The sequence below is a fragment of the Scyliorhinus torazame genome, chromosome 12 (assembly GCF_047496885.1).
Source record: "Scyliorhinus torazame isolate Kashiwa2021f chromosome 12, sScyTor2.1, whole genome shotgun sequence".
Classification (NCBI taxonomy): domain Eukaryota; kingdom Metazoa; phylum Chordata; class Chondrichthyes; order Carcharhiniformes; family Scyliorhinidae; genus Scyliorhinus; species Scyliorhinus torazame.
The window spans coordinates 219417776-219434900 of NC_092718.1; the positions used below are offsets into that span (position 1 = coordinate 219417776).

Genomic DNA, 17125 nt, shown 5'->3' on the forward strand with positions numbered 1-17125 from the left:
GTTTGATGGGGACAGTGTAGAGGGAGCTTTACTCTGTATCTAACCCCATGCTGTACCTGTCCTGGGGGTGTTTGATGGGGACTATGAGGGGGAGCTTTACGCTGTATCTAACCCCGTGTTGTACCTGTCCTGGGTGTGTTTGATGATGACAATGTAGAGGGAGCTTTACTCTGTATCTAACCCCGTGCTATACGTGCCCTGGGAGTTTTTGATGAGGACAGCGTAGAGGGAGCTTTACTCTGTATCTAACCCCGTGCTGTACCTGTCCTGGGAGTGTTTGATGGGTTCAGTGTAAAGGGAGCTTTACTCTGTATCTAACCCCGTGCTGTAACTGTCTTCGAGTGTTTGATGGGGACAGTGTAGAGGGAAGTTTACTCTGTATCTAACCCTGTGCTGTACCTGTCCTGGGAGTGTTTGATGGGGACAGCGTAGAGGGAGCTTTACTCGGTATCTAACCCCATGCTGTACCTGTCCTGGGGGTGTTTGATGGGGACTATGAGGGGGAGCTTTACGCTGTATCTAACCCCGTGCTGTACCTGTCCTGGGTGTGTTTGATGATGACAGTGTAGAGGGAGCTTTACTCTGTATGTAACCCCGTGCTCTACCTGTCCTGGGAGTGTTTGATGGGTTCAGTGTAAAGGGAGCTTTACTCTGTATCTAACCCCGTGCTGTACCTGTCCTGGGAGTGTTTGATGGGGACAGTGTAGAGGGAGCTTTCCTCTGTATCTGATCCCGTGCTGTACCTGTCCTGGAGTGTTTGATGGGGATAGTTTAGGGGGAGCTTTACTCTGTATCTAACCCTGTGCTGTACCGGTCCTGGGAGTGTTTGATGGGGACAGTGTAGAGGGAGCTTTACACTGTATCTAACCCCGTGCTGTACCTGTCCTGGGACTGTTTGACGGGGACAGTATAGAGGGAGCTTTGCTCTGTATCTAACCCCGTGCTGTACCTGTCTGCGAGTGTTTGATGGGGACAGTGTAGAGGGAGGTTTACTCTGTATCTAACGCTGTGCTGTACCTGTCCCTGGAGTGTTTGATGGGGACAGTGCAGAGGGAGCTTTACTCTGTATCTAACCCCGTGCTGTACCTGTCCTGGGTGTGTTTCATGATGACAGTGTAGAGGGAACTTTACTCTGTATCTAACCCCGTGCTGTACCTGTCCTGGAAGTGTTTGATGGGGACAGTGTAGAGGGAGCTTTACTCTGTATCTAACCCTGTGCTGTACCTGCTCAGGGAGTGTTTGATGGGGACAGTGTAGAGGGAGCTTTACTCTATATCTAACCATGTGCTGTATCTGTCCTGGGAGTGTTTGATGGGGGACAGTGTAGCGGGAGCTTTACTCTGTATCTAACCCCGTGCTGTACCTGTCCAGGAAGTGTTTGATGGGGACAGTGTAGAGGGAGCTTTACTCTGTATCTAACCCCGTGCTGTAACTGTCTTCGAGTGTTTGATGGGGACAGTGTAGAGGGAGGTTTACTCTGTATCTAACCCTGTGCTGTACCTGTCCTGGGAGTGTTTGATGGGGACAGCGTAGAGGGAGCTTTACTCGGTATCTAACCCCATGCTGTACCTGTCCTGGGGGTGTTTGATGGGGACTATGAGGGGGAGCTTTACGCTGTATCTAACCCCGTGCTGTACCTGTCCTGGGTGTGTTTGATGATGACAGTGTAGAGGGAGGTTTACTCTGTATCTAACCCCGTGCTGTACCTGTCCTGGGAGTGTTTGGTGGGGACAGTGTAGAGGGAGCTTTACTCTGTATCTAACCCCGTGCTCTACCTGTCCTGGGAGTGTTTGATGGGTTCAGTGTAAAGGGAGCTTTACTCTGTATCTAACCCCGTGCTGTACCTGTCCTGGGAGTGTTTGATGGGGACAGTGTAGAGGGAGCTTTCCTCTGTATCTGATCCCGTGCTGTACCTGTCCTGGAGTGTTTGATGGGGATAGTTTAGGGGGAGCTTTACTCTGTATCTAACCCTGTGCTGTACCGGTCCTGGGAGTGTTTGATGGGGACAGTGTAGAGGGAGCTTTACACTGTATCTAACCCCGTGCTGTACCTGTCCTGGGACTGTTTGACGGGGACAGTATAGAGGGAGCTTTGCTCTGTATCTAACCCCATGCTGTACCTGTCTGCGAGTGTTTGATGGGGACAGTGTAGAGGGAGGTTTACTCTGTATCTAACGCTGTGCTGTACCTGTCCTGGGAGTGTTTGATGGGGACTGTGAGGGGGAGCTTTACTCTGTATCTAACCCCGTGCTGTACCTGTCCTGGGTGTGTTTCATGATGACAGTGTAGAGGGAGCTTTACTCTGTATCTAACCCCGTGCTGTACCTGTCCTGGAAGTGTTTGATGGGGCAGTGTAGAGGGAGCTTTACTCTATATCTAACCCCGTGCTGTACCTGTCCTGGGAGTGTTTGATGGGGACAGTGTAGAGGGAGCTTTACTCTGTATCTAACCCTGTGCTGTACCTGTCCTGGGAGTGTTTGATGCGGACAGTGTAGAGGGAGCTTTACTCTGTACCTAACCCCGTGCTGTGCCTGTTCAGGGAGTGTTTGATGGGGACAGTGTAGAGGGAGCTTTACTCTATATCAAACCACGTGCTGTATCTGTCCTGGGAGTGTTTGATGGGGGACAGTGTAGCGGGAGCTTTACTCTGTATCTAACCCTGTGCTGTACCTGTCTTGGGAGTGTTTGATGGGGACAGTGTAGAGGGAGCATTACTCTGCATCTAACCCCGTGCTGTACCTGTCCAGGAAGTGTTTGATGGGGACAGTGTAGAGGGAGCTTTACTCTGTATCTAACCCCGTGCTGTAACTGTCTTCGAGTGTTTGATGGGGACAGTTTAGAGGGAGGTTTACTCTGTATCTAACCCTGTGCTGTACCTGTCCTGGGAGTGTTTGATGGGGACAGTGTAGAGGGAGCTTTACTCTGTATCTAACCCTGTGCTGTACCTGTCCTGGGAGTGTTTGATGCGGACAGTGTAGAGGGAGCTTTACTCTGTACCTAACCCCGTGCTGTGCCTGCTCAGGGAGTGTTTGATGGGGACAATGTTGAGGGAAGTTTACTCTGTATCTCACCCCGTGCTGTACGTGTCCTGGGAGTGTTTGATGAGAACAGTGTAGAGGGAGCTTTACTCTATATCTAACCACGTGCTGTATCTGTCCTGGGAGTGTTTGATGGGGGACAGTGTAGCGGGAGCTTTACTCTGTATCTAACCCCGTGCTGTACCTGTCTTGGGAGTGTTTGATGGGGACAGTGTAGAGGGAGCATTACTCTGCATCTAACCCCGTGCTGTACCTGACCAGGAAGTGTTTGATGGGGACAGTGTAGAGGGAGGTTTACTCTGTATCTAACCCTGTGCTGTACCTGTCCTGTGAGTGTTTGATGGGGACAGTGTAGAGGGAGCTTTACTCTGTATCTAACCCCATGCTGTACCTGTCCTGGGAGTGTTTGATGGGGACTATGAGGGGGAGCTTTACGCTGTATCTAACCCCGTGTCGTACCTGTCCTGGGTGTGTTTGATGATGACAATGTAGAGGGAGCTTTACTCTGTATCTAACCCCGTGCTATACGTGCCCTGGGAGTTTTTGATGAGGACAGCGTAGAGGGAGCTTTACTCTGTATCTAACCCCGTGCTGTACCTGTCCTGGGAGTGTTTGATGGGTTCAGTGTAAAGGGAGCTTTACTCTGTATCTAACCCCGTGCTGTACCTGTCCTGGGAGTGTTTGATGGGGACAGTGTCGAGGGAGCTTTACTCTGTATCTAACCCCGTCCTGTACCTGTCCTGGGAGTGTTTGATGGGGACAGTGTAGAGGGAGCATTACTCTGCATCTAACCCCGTGCTGTACCTGTCCACGGAGTGTTTGATGGGGACAGTGTAGAAAGAGCTTAACGCTGTATCTAACCCCATGTTGTACCTGTCCTGGGAATGTTTGATGTGGACAGTGTAGAGGGAGTTTTACTCTGTATCTAACCCCGTGCTGTACCTGTCCTGGGAGTGTTTGATGGGGACAGCGTAGAGGGAGCTTTACTCTGTATCTAACCCTGTGCTGTACCTGTCCTGGGAGTGTTTGATGGGGACAGTGTCGAGGGATCTTTACTCTGTATCTAACCCCGCGCTGTGCCTGCTCAGGGAGTGTTTGATGGGGACAATGTAGAGGGAAGTTTACTCTGTATCTAACCCTGTGCTGTACGTGTCCTGGGAGTGTTTGATGAGAACAGTGTAGAGGGAGCTTTACTCTGTCTCTAACCCCGTGCTGTATCTGTCCTGGGAGTGTTTGATGGGGGACAGTGTAGCAGGAGCTTTACTCTGTATCTAACCCCGTGCTGTAGCTGTCCTGGGAGTGTTTGATGGGGTCCGTGTAGAGGGAGCTTTACTCTGTATCTAACCCCGTGCTGTACCTGACCTGGGAGTGTTTGATGGGGACAGTGTAGATGGAGCTTTACTCTGTATCTAAGCCCGTGCTGTACCTGTCCTGGGATTGTTTGATGGGGACCGTGTAGAGGGAACTTTACTCTGTATCTAACCCCGTGCTGTACGTATCCTGGGGGTGTTTGATGGGGACAGTGTAGAGGGAGCTTTCCTCTGTATCTGATCCCGTGCTGTACCTGTCCTGGAGTGTTTGATGGGGATAGTTTAGGGGGAGCTTTACTCTGTAGCTAACCCTGTGCTGTACCGGTCATGGGAGTGTTTGATGGGGACAGTGTAGAGGGAGCTTTACACACTATCTAACCCCGTGCTGTACCTGTCCTGGGACTGTTTGATGGGGACAGTATAGAGGGAGCTTTGCTCTGTATCTAACCCCGTGCTGTAACTGTCTTCGAGTGTTTGATGGGGACAGTGTAGAGAGAGTTTACTCTGTATCTAACCCTGTGCTGTACCTGTCCTGGGAGTGTTTGATGGGGACAGTGTAGAGGGAGCTTTACTCTGTATCGAACCCCATGCTGTACCTGTCCTGGGTGTGTTTGATGATGACAGTGTAGAGGGAGCTTAACACTGTATCTAACCCCGTGCTATCCGTGTCCTGGGAGTTTTTGATGAGAACAGCGTAGAGGGAGCTTTACTCTGTATCTAACCCCGTGCTCTACCTGTCCTGGGAGTGTTTGATGGGTTCAGTGTAAAGGGAGTTTTACTCTGTATCTAACCCCGTGCTGTACCTGTCCTGGGAGTGTTTGATGGGGACAGTGTAGAGGGAGCTTTCCTCTGTATCTGATCCCGTGCTGTACCTGTCCTGGAGTTTTTGATGGGGATAGTTTAGGGGGAGCTTTACTCTGTATCTAACCCTGTGCTGTACCGGTCCTGGGAGTGTTTGATGGGGACAGTGTAGAGGGAGCTTTGCTCAGTATCTAACCCCGTGCTGTACCTGTCTGCGAGTGTTTGATGGGGACAGTGTAGAGGGAGGTTTACTCTGTATCTAACGCTGTGCTGTACCTGTCCTGGGAGTGTTTGATGGGGACTGTGAGGGGGAGCTTTAGTCTGTATCTAACCCCGTGCTGTACCTGTCCTGGGTGTGTTTATGATGACAGTGTAGAGGGAGCTTTACTCTGTATCTAACCCCGTGCTGTACCTGTCCTGGAAGTGTTTGATGGGGACAGTGTAGAGGGAGCTTTACTCTATATCTAACCCCGTGCTGTACCTGTCCTGGGAGTGTTTGATGGGGACAGTGTAGAGGGAGCTTTACTCTGTATCTAACCCTGTGCTGTACCTGTCCTGGGAGTGTTTGATGCGGACAGTGTAGAGGGAGCTTTACTCTGTACTTAATACCGTGCTGTGCCTGCTCAGGGAGTGTTTGATGGGGACAATGTTGAGGGAAGTTTACTCTGTATCTCACCCCGTGCTGTACGTGTCCTGGGAGTGTTTGATGAGAACAGTGTAGAGGGAGCTTTACTCTATATCTACCCACGTGCTGTATCTGTCCTGGGAGTGTTTGATGGGGACAGTGTAGAGGGAGCATTACTCTGCATCTAACCCCGTGCTGTACCTGTCCAGGAAGTGTTTGATGGGGACAGTGTAGAGGGAGCTTTACTCTGTATCTAACCCCGTGCTGTACCTGTCCTGGGAGTGTTTGATGGGGACAGTGTAGATGGAGCTTTACTCTGTATCTAACCCCGTGCTGTACCTGTCCTGGGAGTGTTTGATGGGGACAGTGTAGCGGGAGCTTTACTCTGTATCTAACCCCGTGCTGTACCTGTCTGCGAGTGTTTGATGTGGACAGTGTAGAGGGAGGTTTACTCTGTATCTTACCCTGTGCTGTCCCTGTCCTGGGAGTGTTTGATGGGGACAGTGTAGAGGGAGCTTTACTCTGTATCTAACCCCATGCTGTACCTGTCCTGCGGGTGTTTGATGGGGACAGTGAGGGGGAGCTTTTCGCTGTATCTAACCCCGTGCTGTACCTGTCCTGGGTGTGTTTGATGATGACAGTGTAGAGGGAGCTTTACTCTGTATCTTACCCCGTGCTATACGTGTCCTGGGAATGTTTGATGAGGACAGTGTAGAGGGAGCTTTACTCTGTATCTAACCCCGTGCTGTACCTGTCCTGGGAGTGTTTGATGGGTTCAGTGTAGAGGGAGCTTTACTCTGTATCTAACCCCGTGCTGTACCTGTCCTGGGGTTGTTTGATTGGGACAGTGTAGATGGAGCTTTACTCTGTATCTAACCCCGTGCTGTGCCTGTCCTGGGCGTGTTTGATGGGGACAGTGTAGAGGGAGCTTTACTCTGTATCTAACCCGGTGCTGTACCTGTCCTGGGAGTGTTTGATGGGGACAGTGTAGAGTGAGCTTTACTATATATCTAACCCGGTGCTGTACATGTCCTGGGAGTGTTTGATGGGGACAGTGTAGAGGGAGCTTTACACTGTATCTAACCCCGTGCTGTACCTGTCCTGGGAGTGTTTGATGGGGACAGTGTAGAGGGAGCTTTACTCTGTATCTAACCCCGTGCTGTACCTGTCCTGGGAGTGTTTGATGGGGACAGTGTAGAGGGAGCTTTACTCTGTATCTAACCCCGTGCTGTACCTGTCCTGGGAGTGTTTGATGGGGACTGTGTAGAGGGAGCTTTACTCTGTATCTAACCCCGTGCTGTACCTGTCCTGGGAGTGTTTGATGGGGACAGTGTAGAGGGAGCTTTACTCTGTATCTAACCCCGTGCTGTACCTGTCCTGGGAGTGTTTGATGGGGACAGTGTAGAGGGAGCTTTACTCTGTATCTAACCCCGTTCTGTACCTGTCCTGGGAGTGTTTGAGTTTTAGTTTCTTCAGAGCAAGCTGACTGCATGATATGATTACCACTGTGCTTCCAAGCTGAAATGTTGATTTTCTCTCTGTTTAAGGCAATGAACAGCTCACTACTCCAGTGGATCCTACCAGGATTGAACAGGATGAAAATGATAAATTGCAGCGTCATTTGAAACTCTCCAAGGGAATGAGCCTCAGTGTTTGTTACGCTGCAAGTATTGGAGGTACAGCTACCCTGACCGGCACCACTCCAAACCTCATCTTGGTTGGCCTGTTAAATAAGTGAGTATCTGCAGACCATCCCAGGTCACCCACTGTGACAACCGCCTCAGTAAACCCCCATCCCGGGTCAGACACTGTGACAACAGCCTCAGTAACCCCCATCCCGGGTCAGACACTGTGACAACAGCCTCAGTAAACCCCCATCCCGGGTCAGTCACTGTGACAACAGCCTCAGTAAACCCCCATCCCGGGTCAGACACTGTGACAACAGCCTCAGTAAACCCCCATCCCGGGTCAGTCACTGTGACAACCGCCTCAGTAAACCCCCATCCCGGGTCAGACACTGTGACAACCGCCTCAGTAAACCCCCATCCCGGGTCAGACACTGTGATAACAGCCTCAGTAAACCCCCATCCCGGGTCACCCACTGTGACAACAGCCTCAGTAAACCCCCATCCCGGGTCACCCACTGTGACAACAGCCTCAGTAAACCCCCATCCCGGGTCAGTCACTGTGATAACAGCCTCAGTAAACCCCCATCCCGGGTCAGACACTGTGACAACAGCCTCAGTAACCCCCATCCCGGGTCACCCACTGTGACAACAGCCTCAGTAAACCCCCATCCCGGGTCACCCACTGTGACAACAGCCTCAGTAAACCCCCATCCCGGGTCAGTCACTGTGATAACAGCCTCAGTAAACCCCCATCCCGGGTCAGACACTGTGACAACAGCCTCAGTAAACCCCCATCCCGGGGCACCCACTGTGACAACAGCCTCAGTAAACCCCCATCCCGGGTCAGTCACTGTGACAACCGCCTCAGTAAACCCCCATCCCGGGTCACCCACTGTGACAACAGCCTCAGTAAACCCCCATCCCGGGTCAGACACTGTGACAACCGCCTCAGTAAACCCCCATCCCGGGTCAGACACTGTGATAACAGCCTCAGTAAACCCCCATCCCGGGTCACCCACTGTGACAACAGCCTCAGTAAACCCCCATCCCGGGTCACCCACTGTGACAACAGCGTCAGTAACCCCCCATCCCGGGTCACCCACTGTGACAACAGCCTCAGTAAACCCCCATCCCGGGTCAGACACTGTGACAACAGCCTCAGTAAACCCCCATCCCGGGTCAGACACTGTGACAACAGCCTCAGTAAACCCCCATCCCGGGTCACCCACTGTGACAACAGCCTCAGTAAACCCCCATCCCGGGTCAGTCACTGTGACAACAGCCTCAGTAAACCCCCATCCCGGGTCAGTCACTGTGATAACAGCTTCAGTAAACCCCCATCCCGGGTCACCCACTGTGACAACAGCCTCAGTAAACCCCCATCCCAGGTCAGACACTGTGACAACAGCCTCAGTAAACCCCCATCCCGGGTCACCCACTGTGATAACAGCTTCAGTAAACCCCCATCCCGGGTCAGACACTGTGACAACAGCCTCAGTAACCCCCATCCCGGGTCACCCACTGTGACAACAGCCTCAGTAAACCCCCATCCCGGGTCACCCACTGTGACAACAGCCTCAGTAAACCCCCATCCCGGGTCAGTCACTGTGACAACAGCCTCAGTAACCCCCATCCCGGGTCAGACACTGTGACAACAGCCTCAGTAAACCCCCATCCCGGGTCAGACACTGTGATAACAGCCTCAGTAACCCCCATCCCGTGTCACCCACTGTGACAACAGCCTCAGTAACCCCCCATCCCGGGTCAGTCACTGTGATAACAGCCTCAGTAAACCCCCATCCCGGGTCAGACACTGTGACAACAGCCTCAGTAACCCCCCATCCCGGGTCACCCGCTGTGACAACAGCCTCAGTAAACCCCCATCCCGGGTCACCCACTGTGACAACAGCCTCAGTAAACCCCCATCCCGGGTCAGACACTGTGACAACAGCCTCAGTTAACCCCCATCCCGGGTCGCCCACTGTGACAACAGCCTCAGTAAACCCCCATCCCGGGTCAGACACTGTGACAACAGCCTCAGTAAACCCCCATCCCGGGTCACCCACTGTGACAACCGCCTCAGTAACCCCCATCCCGGGTCACCCACTGTGACAACAGCCTCAGTAAACCCCCATCCCGGGTCAGTCACTGTGACAACCGCCTCAGTAAACCCCCATCCCGGGTCAGACACTGTGACAACAGCCTCAGTAAACCCCCATCCCGGGTCAGACACTGTGATAACAGCCTCAGTAAACCCCCATCCCGGGTCAGACACTGTGACAACAGCCTCAGTAAACCCCCATCCCGGGTCAGTCACTGTGACAACCGCCTCAGTAAACCCCCATCCCGGGTCAGACACTGTGACAACAGCCTCAGTAAACCCCCATCCCGGGTCAGACACTGTGACAACAGCCTCAGTAAACCCCCATCCCGGGTCACCCACTGTGACAACAGCCTCAGTAAACCCCCATCCCGGGTCAGACACTGTGACAACCGCCTCAGTAAACCCCCATCCCGGGTCACCCACTGTGACAACAGCCTCAGTAAACCCCCATCCCGGGTCACCCACTGTGACAACAGCCTCAGTAAACCCCCATCCCGGGTCACCCACTGTGACAACAGCCTCAGTAAACCCCCATCCCGGGTCGCCCACTGCGACAACAGCCTCAGTAAACCCCCACCCCGGGTCACCCACTGTGACAACAGCCTCAGTAAACCCCCATCCCGGGTCAGTCACTGTGATAACAGCCTCAGTAAACCCCCATCCCGGGTCACCCACTGTGACAACAGCCTCAGTAAACCCCCATCCCGTGTCACCCACTGTGACAACAGCCTCAGTAAACCCCCATCCCGGGTCAGACACTGTGACACCAGCCTCAGTAAACCCCCATCCCGGGTCACCCACTGTGACAACAGCCTCAGTAAACCCCCATCCCGGGTCACCCACTGTGACAACAGCCTCAGTAAACCCACATCCCGGGTCAGTCATTGTGACAACCGCCTCAGTAAACCCCCATCCCGGGTCAGTCACTGTGACAACAGCCTCAGTAAACCCCCATCCCGGGTCACCCACTGTGACAACAGCCTCAGTAAACCCCCATCCCGGGTCACCCACTGTGAAAACAGCCTCAGTAAACCCCCATCCCGGGTGAGTCACTGTGATAACAGCCTCAGTAAACCCCCATCCCGGGTCAGACACTGTGATAACAGCCTCAGTAAACCCCCATCCCGGGTCACCCACTGTGACAACAGCCTCAGCAAACCCCCATCCCGGGTCGCCCACTGTGACAACAGCCTCAGTAAACCCCCATCCCGGGTCAGTCACTGTGACAACAGCCTCAGTAAACCCCCATCCCGGGTCACCCACTGTGACAACAGCCTCAGTAAACCCCCATCCCGGGTCACCCACTGTGACAACAGCCTCAGTAAAGCCCCATCCCGGGTCAGACACTGTGACAACAGCCTCAGTAAACCCCCATCCCGGGTCAGTCACTGTGACAACAGCCTCAGTAAACCCCCATCCCGGGTCACCCACTGTGACAACAGCCTCAGTAAACCCCCATCCCGGGTCAGACACTGTGACAACAGCCTCAGTAAATCCCCATCCCGCGTCACCCACTGTGACAACAGCCTCAGTAAACCCCCATCCCGGGTCAGACACTGTGACAACAGCCTCAGTAAACCCCCATCCCGGGTCAGACACTGTGACAACAGCCTCAGTAACCCCCCATCCCGGGTCAGACACTGTGATAACAGCCTCAGTAAACCCCCATCCCGGGTCAGACACTGTGACAACAGCCTCAGTAAACCCCCATCCCGGGTCACCCACTGTGACAACAGCCTCAGTAAACCCCCATCCCGGGTCAGTCACTGTGACAACAGCCTCAGTGAACCCCCATCCCGGGTCAGACACTGTGACAACAGCCTCAGTAAACCCACATCCCGGGTCACCCACTGTGACAACAGCCTCAGTAAACCCCCATCCCGGGTCACCCACTGTGACAACAGCCTCAGTAAACCCCCATCCCGGGTCAGACACTGTGACAACAGCCTCAGTAAACCCCCATCCCGGGTCAGTCACTGTGACAACCGCCTCAGTAAACCCCCTTCCCGGGTCACCCACTGTGACAACAGCCTCAGTAAACCCCCATCCCGGGTCACCCACTGTGACAACAGCCTCAGTAAACCCCCATCCCGGGTCACCCACTCTGACAACAGCCTCAGTAAACCCCCATCCCGGGTCAGACACTGTGATAACAGCCTCAGTAAACCCCCATCCCGGGTCAGTCACTGTGACAACAGTCTTAGTAAACCCCCAGCCCGGGTCACCCACTGTGACAACAGCCTCAGTAACCCCCATCCCGGGTCAGACACTGTGACAACAGCCTCAGTAAACCCCCATCCCGGGTCACCCACTGTGACAACAGCCTCAGTAAACCCCCATCCCGGGTCACCCACTGTGACAACAGCCTCAGTAAACCCCCATCCCGGGTCACCCACTGTGACAACAGCCTCAGTAAACCCCCATCCCGGGTCACCCACTGTGACAACAGCCTCAGTAAACCCCCATCCCGGGTCACCCACTGTGACAACAGCCTCAGTAAACCCCCATCCCGGGTCAGACACTGTGACAACAGCCTCAGTAAACCCCCATCCCGGGTCAGTCACTGTGACAACAGCCTCAGTAAACCCCCATCCCGAGTCACCCACTGTGACAACAGCCTCAGTAAACCTCCATCCCGGGTCGCCCACTGTGACAACAGCCTCAGAATAAACCCCATCCCGGGTCAGACACTGTGATAACAGCCTCAGTAAACCCCCATCCCGGGTCACCCACTGTGACAACAGCCTCAGAATAAACCCCATCCCGGGTCAGACACTGTGATAACAGCCTCAGTAAACCCCCATCCCGGGTCAGTCACTGTGACAACAGCCTCAGTAAACCCCCATCCCGAGTCACCCACTGTGACAACAGCCTCAGTAAACCTCCATCCCGGGTCGCCCACTGTGACAACAGCCTCAGAATAAACCCCATCCCGGGTCAGACACTGTGATAACAGCCTCAGTAAACCTCCATCCCGGGTCACCCACTGTGACAACAGCCTCAGAATAAACCCCATCCCGGGTCAGACACTGTGATAACAGCCTCAGTAAACCCCCATCCCGGGTCACCCACTGTGACAACAGCCTCAGAATAAACCCCATCCCGGGTCAGACACTGTGATAACAGCCTCAGTAAACCCCCATCCCAGGTCAGTCACTGTGATAACAGCCTCAGTAACCCCCATCCCGGGTCACCCACTGTGACAACCGCCTCAGTAAACCCCCATCCCGGTTCACCCACTGTGACAACAGCCTCAGTAAACCCCCATCCCGCGTCACCCACTGTGACAACAGCCTCAGTAAACCCCCATCCCGGGTCAACCACTGTGACAACCGCCTCAGTAAACCCCCATCCCGGGTCACCCACTGTGACAACAGCCTCAGTAAACCCCCATCCCGGGTCACCCACTGTGACAACAGCCTCAGTAAACCCCCATCCCGGGTCAGACACTGTGACAACAGCCTCAGTAAACCCCCATCCCGGGTCAGACACTGTGACAACAGCCTCAGTAAACCCCCATCCCGGGTCACCCACTGTGACAACAGCCTCAGTAAACCCCCATCCCGGGTCACCCACTGTGATAACAGCCTCAGTAAACCCCCATCCCGGGTCACCCACTGTGACAACAGCCTCAGTAAACCCCCATCCCGGGTCACCCACTGTGACAACAGCCTCAGTAAACCCCCATCCCGGGTCAGACACTGTGACAACCGCCTCAGTAAACCCCCATCCCGGGTCACCCACTGTGACAACCGCCTCAGTAAACCCCCATCCCGGGTCAGTCACTGTGACAACAGCCTCAGTAAACCCCCATCCCGGGTCAGACACTGTGACAACCGCCTCAGTAAACCCCCATCCCGGGTCACCCACTGTGACAACCGCCTCAGTAAACCCCCATCCCGGGTCAGTCGCTGTGACAACAGCCTCAGGAAACCCCCATCCCGGGTCAGTCACTGTGACAACAGCCTCAGTAAACCCCCATCCCGGGTCACCCACTGTGACAACAGCCTCAGTAAACCCCCATCCCGGGTCAGACACTGTGACAACAGCCTCAGTAAACCCCCATCCCGGGTCAGTCACTGTGACAACAGCCTCAGTAAACCCCCATCCCGGGTCACCCACTGTGACAACAGCCTCAGTGAATCCCCATCCCGGGTCACCCACTGTGACAACAGCCTCAGTAAACCCCCATCCCGGGTCACCCACTGTGACAACAGCCTCAGTAAACCCCCATCCCGGGTCAGACACTGTGACAACAGCCTCAGTAAACCCCATCCCAGGTCACCCACTGTGACAACAGCCTCAGTAAACCCCCATCCCGGGTCAGACACTGTGACAACAGCCTGAGTAAACCCCCATCCCGGGTCACCCACTGTGACAACAGCCTCAGTAAACCCCCATCCCGGGTCTCCCACTGTGACAACCGCCTCAGTAAACCCCCATCCCGGGTCACCCACTGTGACAACCGCCTCAGTAAACCCCCATCCCGGGTCAGACACTGTGACAACAGCCTCAGTAAACCCCCATCCCGGGTCATACACTGTGACAACAGCCTCAGTAAACCCCAATCCCGGGTCAGACACTGTGACAACAGCCTCAGTCAACCCCCATCCCGGGTCACCCACTGTGACAACAGCCTCAGTAAACCCCCATCCCGGGTCAGTCACTGTGACAACAGCCTCAGTAAACCTCCATCCCGGGTCGCCCACTGTGACAACAGCCTCAGTAAACCCCCATCCCGGGTCAGACACTGTGACAACAGCCTCAGTAAACCCCCATCCCGGGTCACCCACTGTGACAACCGCCTCAGTAAACCCCCATCCCGGGTCACCCACTGTGACAACCGCCTCAGTAAACCCCCATCCCGGGTCAGACACTGTGACAACAGCCTCAGTAAACCCCCATCCCGGGTCATACACTGTGACAACAGCCTCAGTCAACCCCCATCCCGGGTCACCCACTGTGACAACAGCCTCAGTAAACCCCCATCCCGGGTCAGACACTGTGACAACAGCCTGAGTAAACCCCCATCCCGGGTCACCCACTGTGACAACAGCCTCAGTAAACCCCCATCCCGGGTCAGACACTGTGACAACAGCCTCAGTAAACCCCCATCCCGGGTCACCCACTGTGACAACCGCCTCAGTAAACCCCCATCCCGGGTCAGACACTGTGACAACAGCCTCAGTAAACCCCCATCCCGGGTCAGACACTGTGACAACAGCCTCAGTCAACCCCCATCCCGGGTCACCCACTGTGACAACAGCCTCAGTAAACCCCCATCCCGGGTCAGTCACTGTGACAACAGCCTCAGTAAACCCCCATCCCGGGTCACCCACTGTGACAACAGCCTCAGTAAACCCCCATCCCGGGTCACCCACTGTGACAACAGCCTCAGTAAACCCCCATCCCGGGTCACCCACTGTGACAACAGCCTCAGTAAACCCCCATCCCGGGTCACCCACTGTGACAACAGCCTCAGTAACCCCCCATCCCGGGTCAGACACTGTGACAACAGCCTCAGTAAACCCTCATCCCGGGTCAGACACTGTGACAACAGCCTCAGTAAACCCCCATCCCGGGTCAGTCACTGTGATAACAGCCTCAGTAAACCCCCATCCCGGGTCAGACACTGTGACAACAGCCTCAGTAAACCCCCAGCCCGGGTCAGACACTGTGACAACAGCCTCAGTAAACCCCCATCCCGGGTCAGACACTGTGATAACAGCCTCAGTAAACCCCCAACCCGGGTCAGTCACTGTGATAACAGCCTCAGTAAACCCCCATCCCGGGTCAGACACTGTGACAACAGCCTCAGTAAACCCCCATCCCGGGTGAGTCACTGTGATAACAGCCTCAGTAAACCCCCATCCCGGGTCAGACACTGTGACAACAGCCTCAGTAAACCCCCATCCCGGGTCAGTCACTGTGATAACAGCCTCAGTAAACCCCCATCCCGGGTCAGACACTGTGATAACAGCCTCAGTAAACCCCCATCCCGGGTCAGTCACTGTGATAACAGCCTCAGTAAACCCCCATCCCGGGTCAGACACTGTGACAACAGCCTCAGTAAACCCCCATCCCGGGTCAGACACTGTGACAACAGCCTCAGTAAACCCCCATCCCGGGTCACCCACTGTGACAACAGCCTCAGTAAACCCCCATCCCGGGTCAGACACTGTGACAACAGCCTCAGTAAACCCCCATCCCGGGTCAGACACTGTGACAACAGCCTCAGTAAACCCCCATCCCGGGTCACCCACTGTGACAACAGCCTCAGTAAACCCCCATCCCGGGTCAGACACTGTGATAACAGCCTCAGTAAACCCCCATCCCGGGTCAGACACTGTGACAACAGCCTCAGTAAACCCCCATCCCGGGTCAGACACTGTGACAACAGCCTCAGTAAACCCCCATCCCGGGTCACCCACTGTGACAACAGCCTCAGTAAACCCCCATCCCGGGTCAGACACTGTGACAACAGCCTCAGTAAACCCCCATCCCGGGTCAGACACTGTGACAACAGCCTCAGTAAACCCCCATCCCGGGTCACCCACTGTGACAACAGCCTCAGTAAACCCCCATCCCGGGTCAGACACTGTGACAACAGCCTCAGTAAACCCCCATCCCGGGTCAGTCACTGTGACAACAGCCTCAGTAAACCCCTATCCCGGGTCAGACACTGTGACAACAGCCTCAGTAAACCCCCATCCCGGGTCAGACACTGTGACAACCGCCTCAGCAAACCCCCATCCCGGGTCAGACACTGTGACAACAGCCTCAGTAAACCCCCATCCCGGGTCAGTCACTGTGACAACAGCCTCAGTAAACCCCCATCCCGGGTCACCCACTGTGACAACAGCCTCAGTAAACCCCCATCCCGGGTCAGTCACTGTGACAACAGCCTCAGTAAACCCCCATCCCGGGTCAGTCACTGTGACAACCGCCTCAGTAAACCCCCATCCCGGGTCACCCACTGTGACAACCGCCTCAGTAAACCCCCATCCCGGGTCACCCACTGTGACAACAGCCTCAGTAAACCCCCATCCCGGGTCAGTCACTGTGACAACAGCCTCAGTAAACCCCCATCCCGGGTCACCCACTGTGACAACAGCCTCAGTAAACCCCCATCCCGGGTCACCCACTGTGACAACCGCCTCAGTAAACCCCCATCCCGGGTCAGTCACTGTGACAACAGCCTCAGTAAACCCCCATCCCGGGTCAGACACTGTGACAACAGCCTCAGTAAACCCCCATCCCGGGTCAGACACTGTGACAACAGCCTCAGTAAACCCCCACCCCGGGTCACCCACTGTGACAACAGCCTCAGTAAACCCCCATCCCGGGTCAGACACTGTGACAACAGCCTCAGTAAACCCCCATCCCGGGTCACCCACTGTGACAACAGCGTCAGTAACCCCCCATCCCGGGTCAGTCACTGTGACAACCGCCTCAGTAAACCCCCATCCCGGGTCACCCACTGTGACAACAGCCTCAGTAAACCCCCATCCCGGGTCACCCACTGTGACAACAGCCTCAGTAAACCCCCATCCCGGGTCAGTCACTGTGATAACAGCCTCAGTAAACCCCCATCCCGGGTCACCCACTGTGACAACAGCC

The 17125-nt window shown here is 54.9% G+C and overlaps 1 protein-coding gene across 2 annotated transcripts in view; it reads left to right on the top strand.

Annotated features, from left to right (window-relative positions):
- The window catches only part of LOC140387003 (Na(+)/citrate cotransporter-like), a 140111-nt gene that overhangs the window by 86783 nt on the left and 36203 nt on the right, over positions 1-17125 (top strand). For both annotated transcript variants that reach the window (XM_072469974.1, XM_072469973.1), the window contains exon 5: positions 7321-7507. In XM_072469974.1, coding sequence (XP_072326075.1) covers positions 7321-7507 — 187 coding nt within the window. The remainder of the gene's footprint in view (positions 1-7320; positions 7508-17125) is intronic.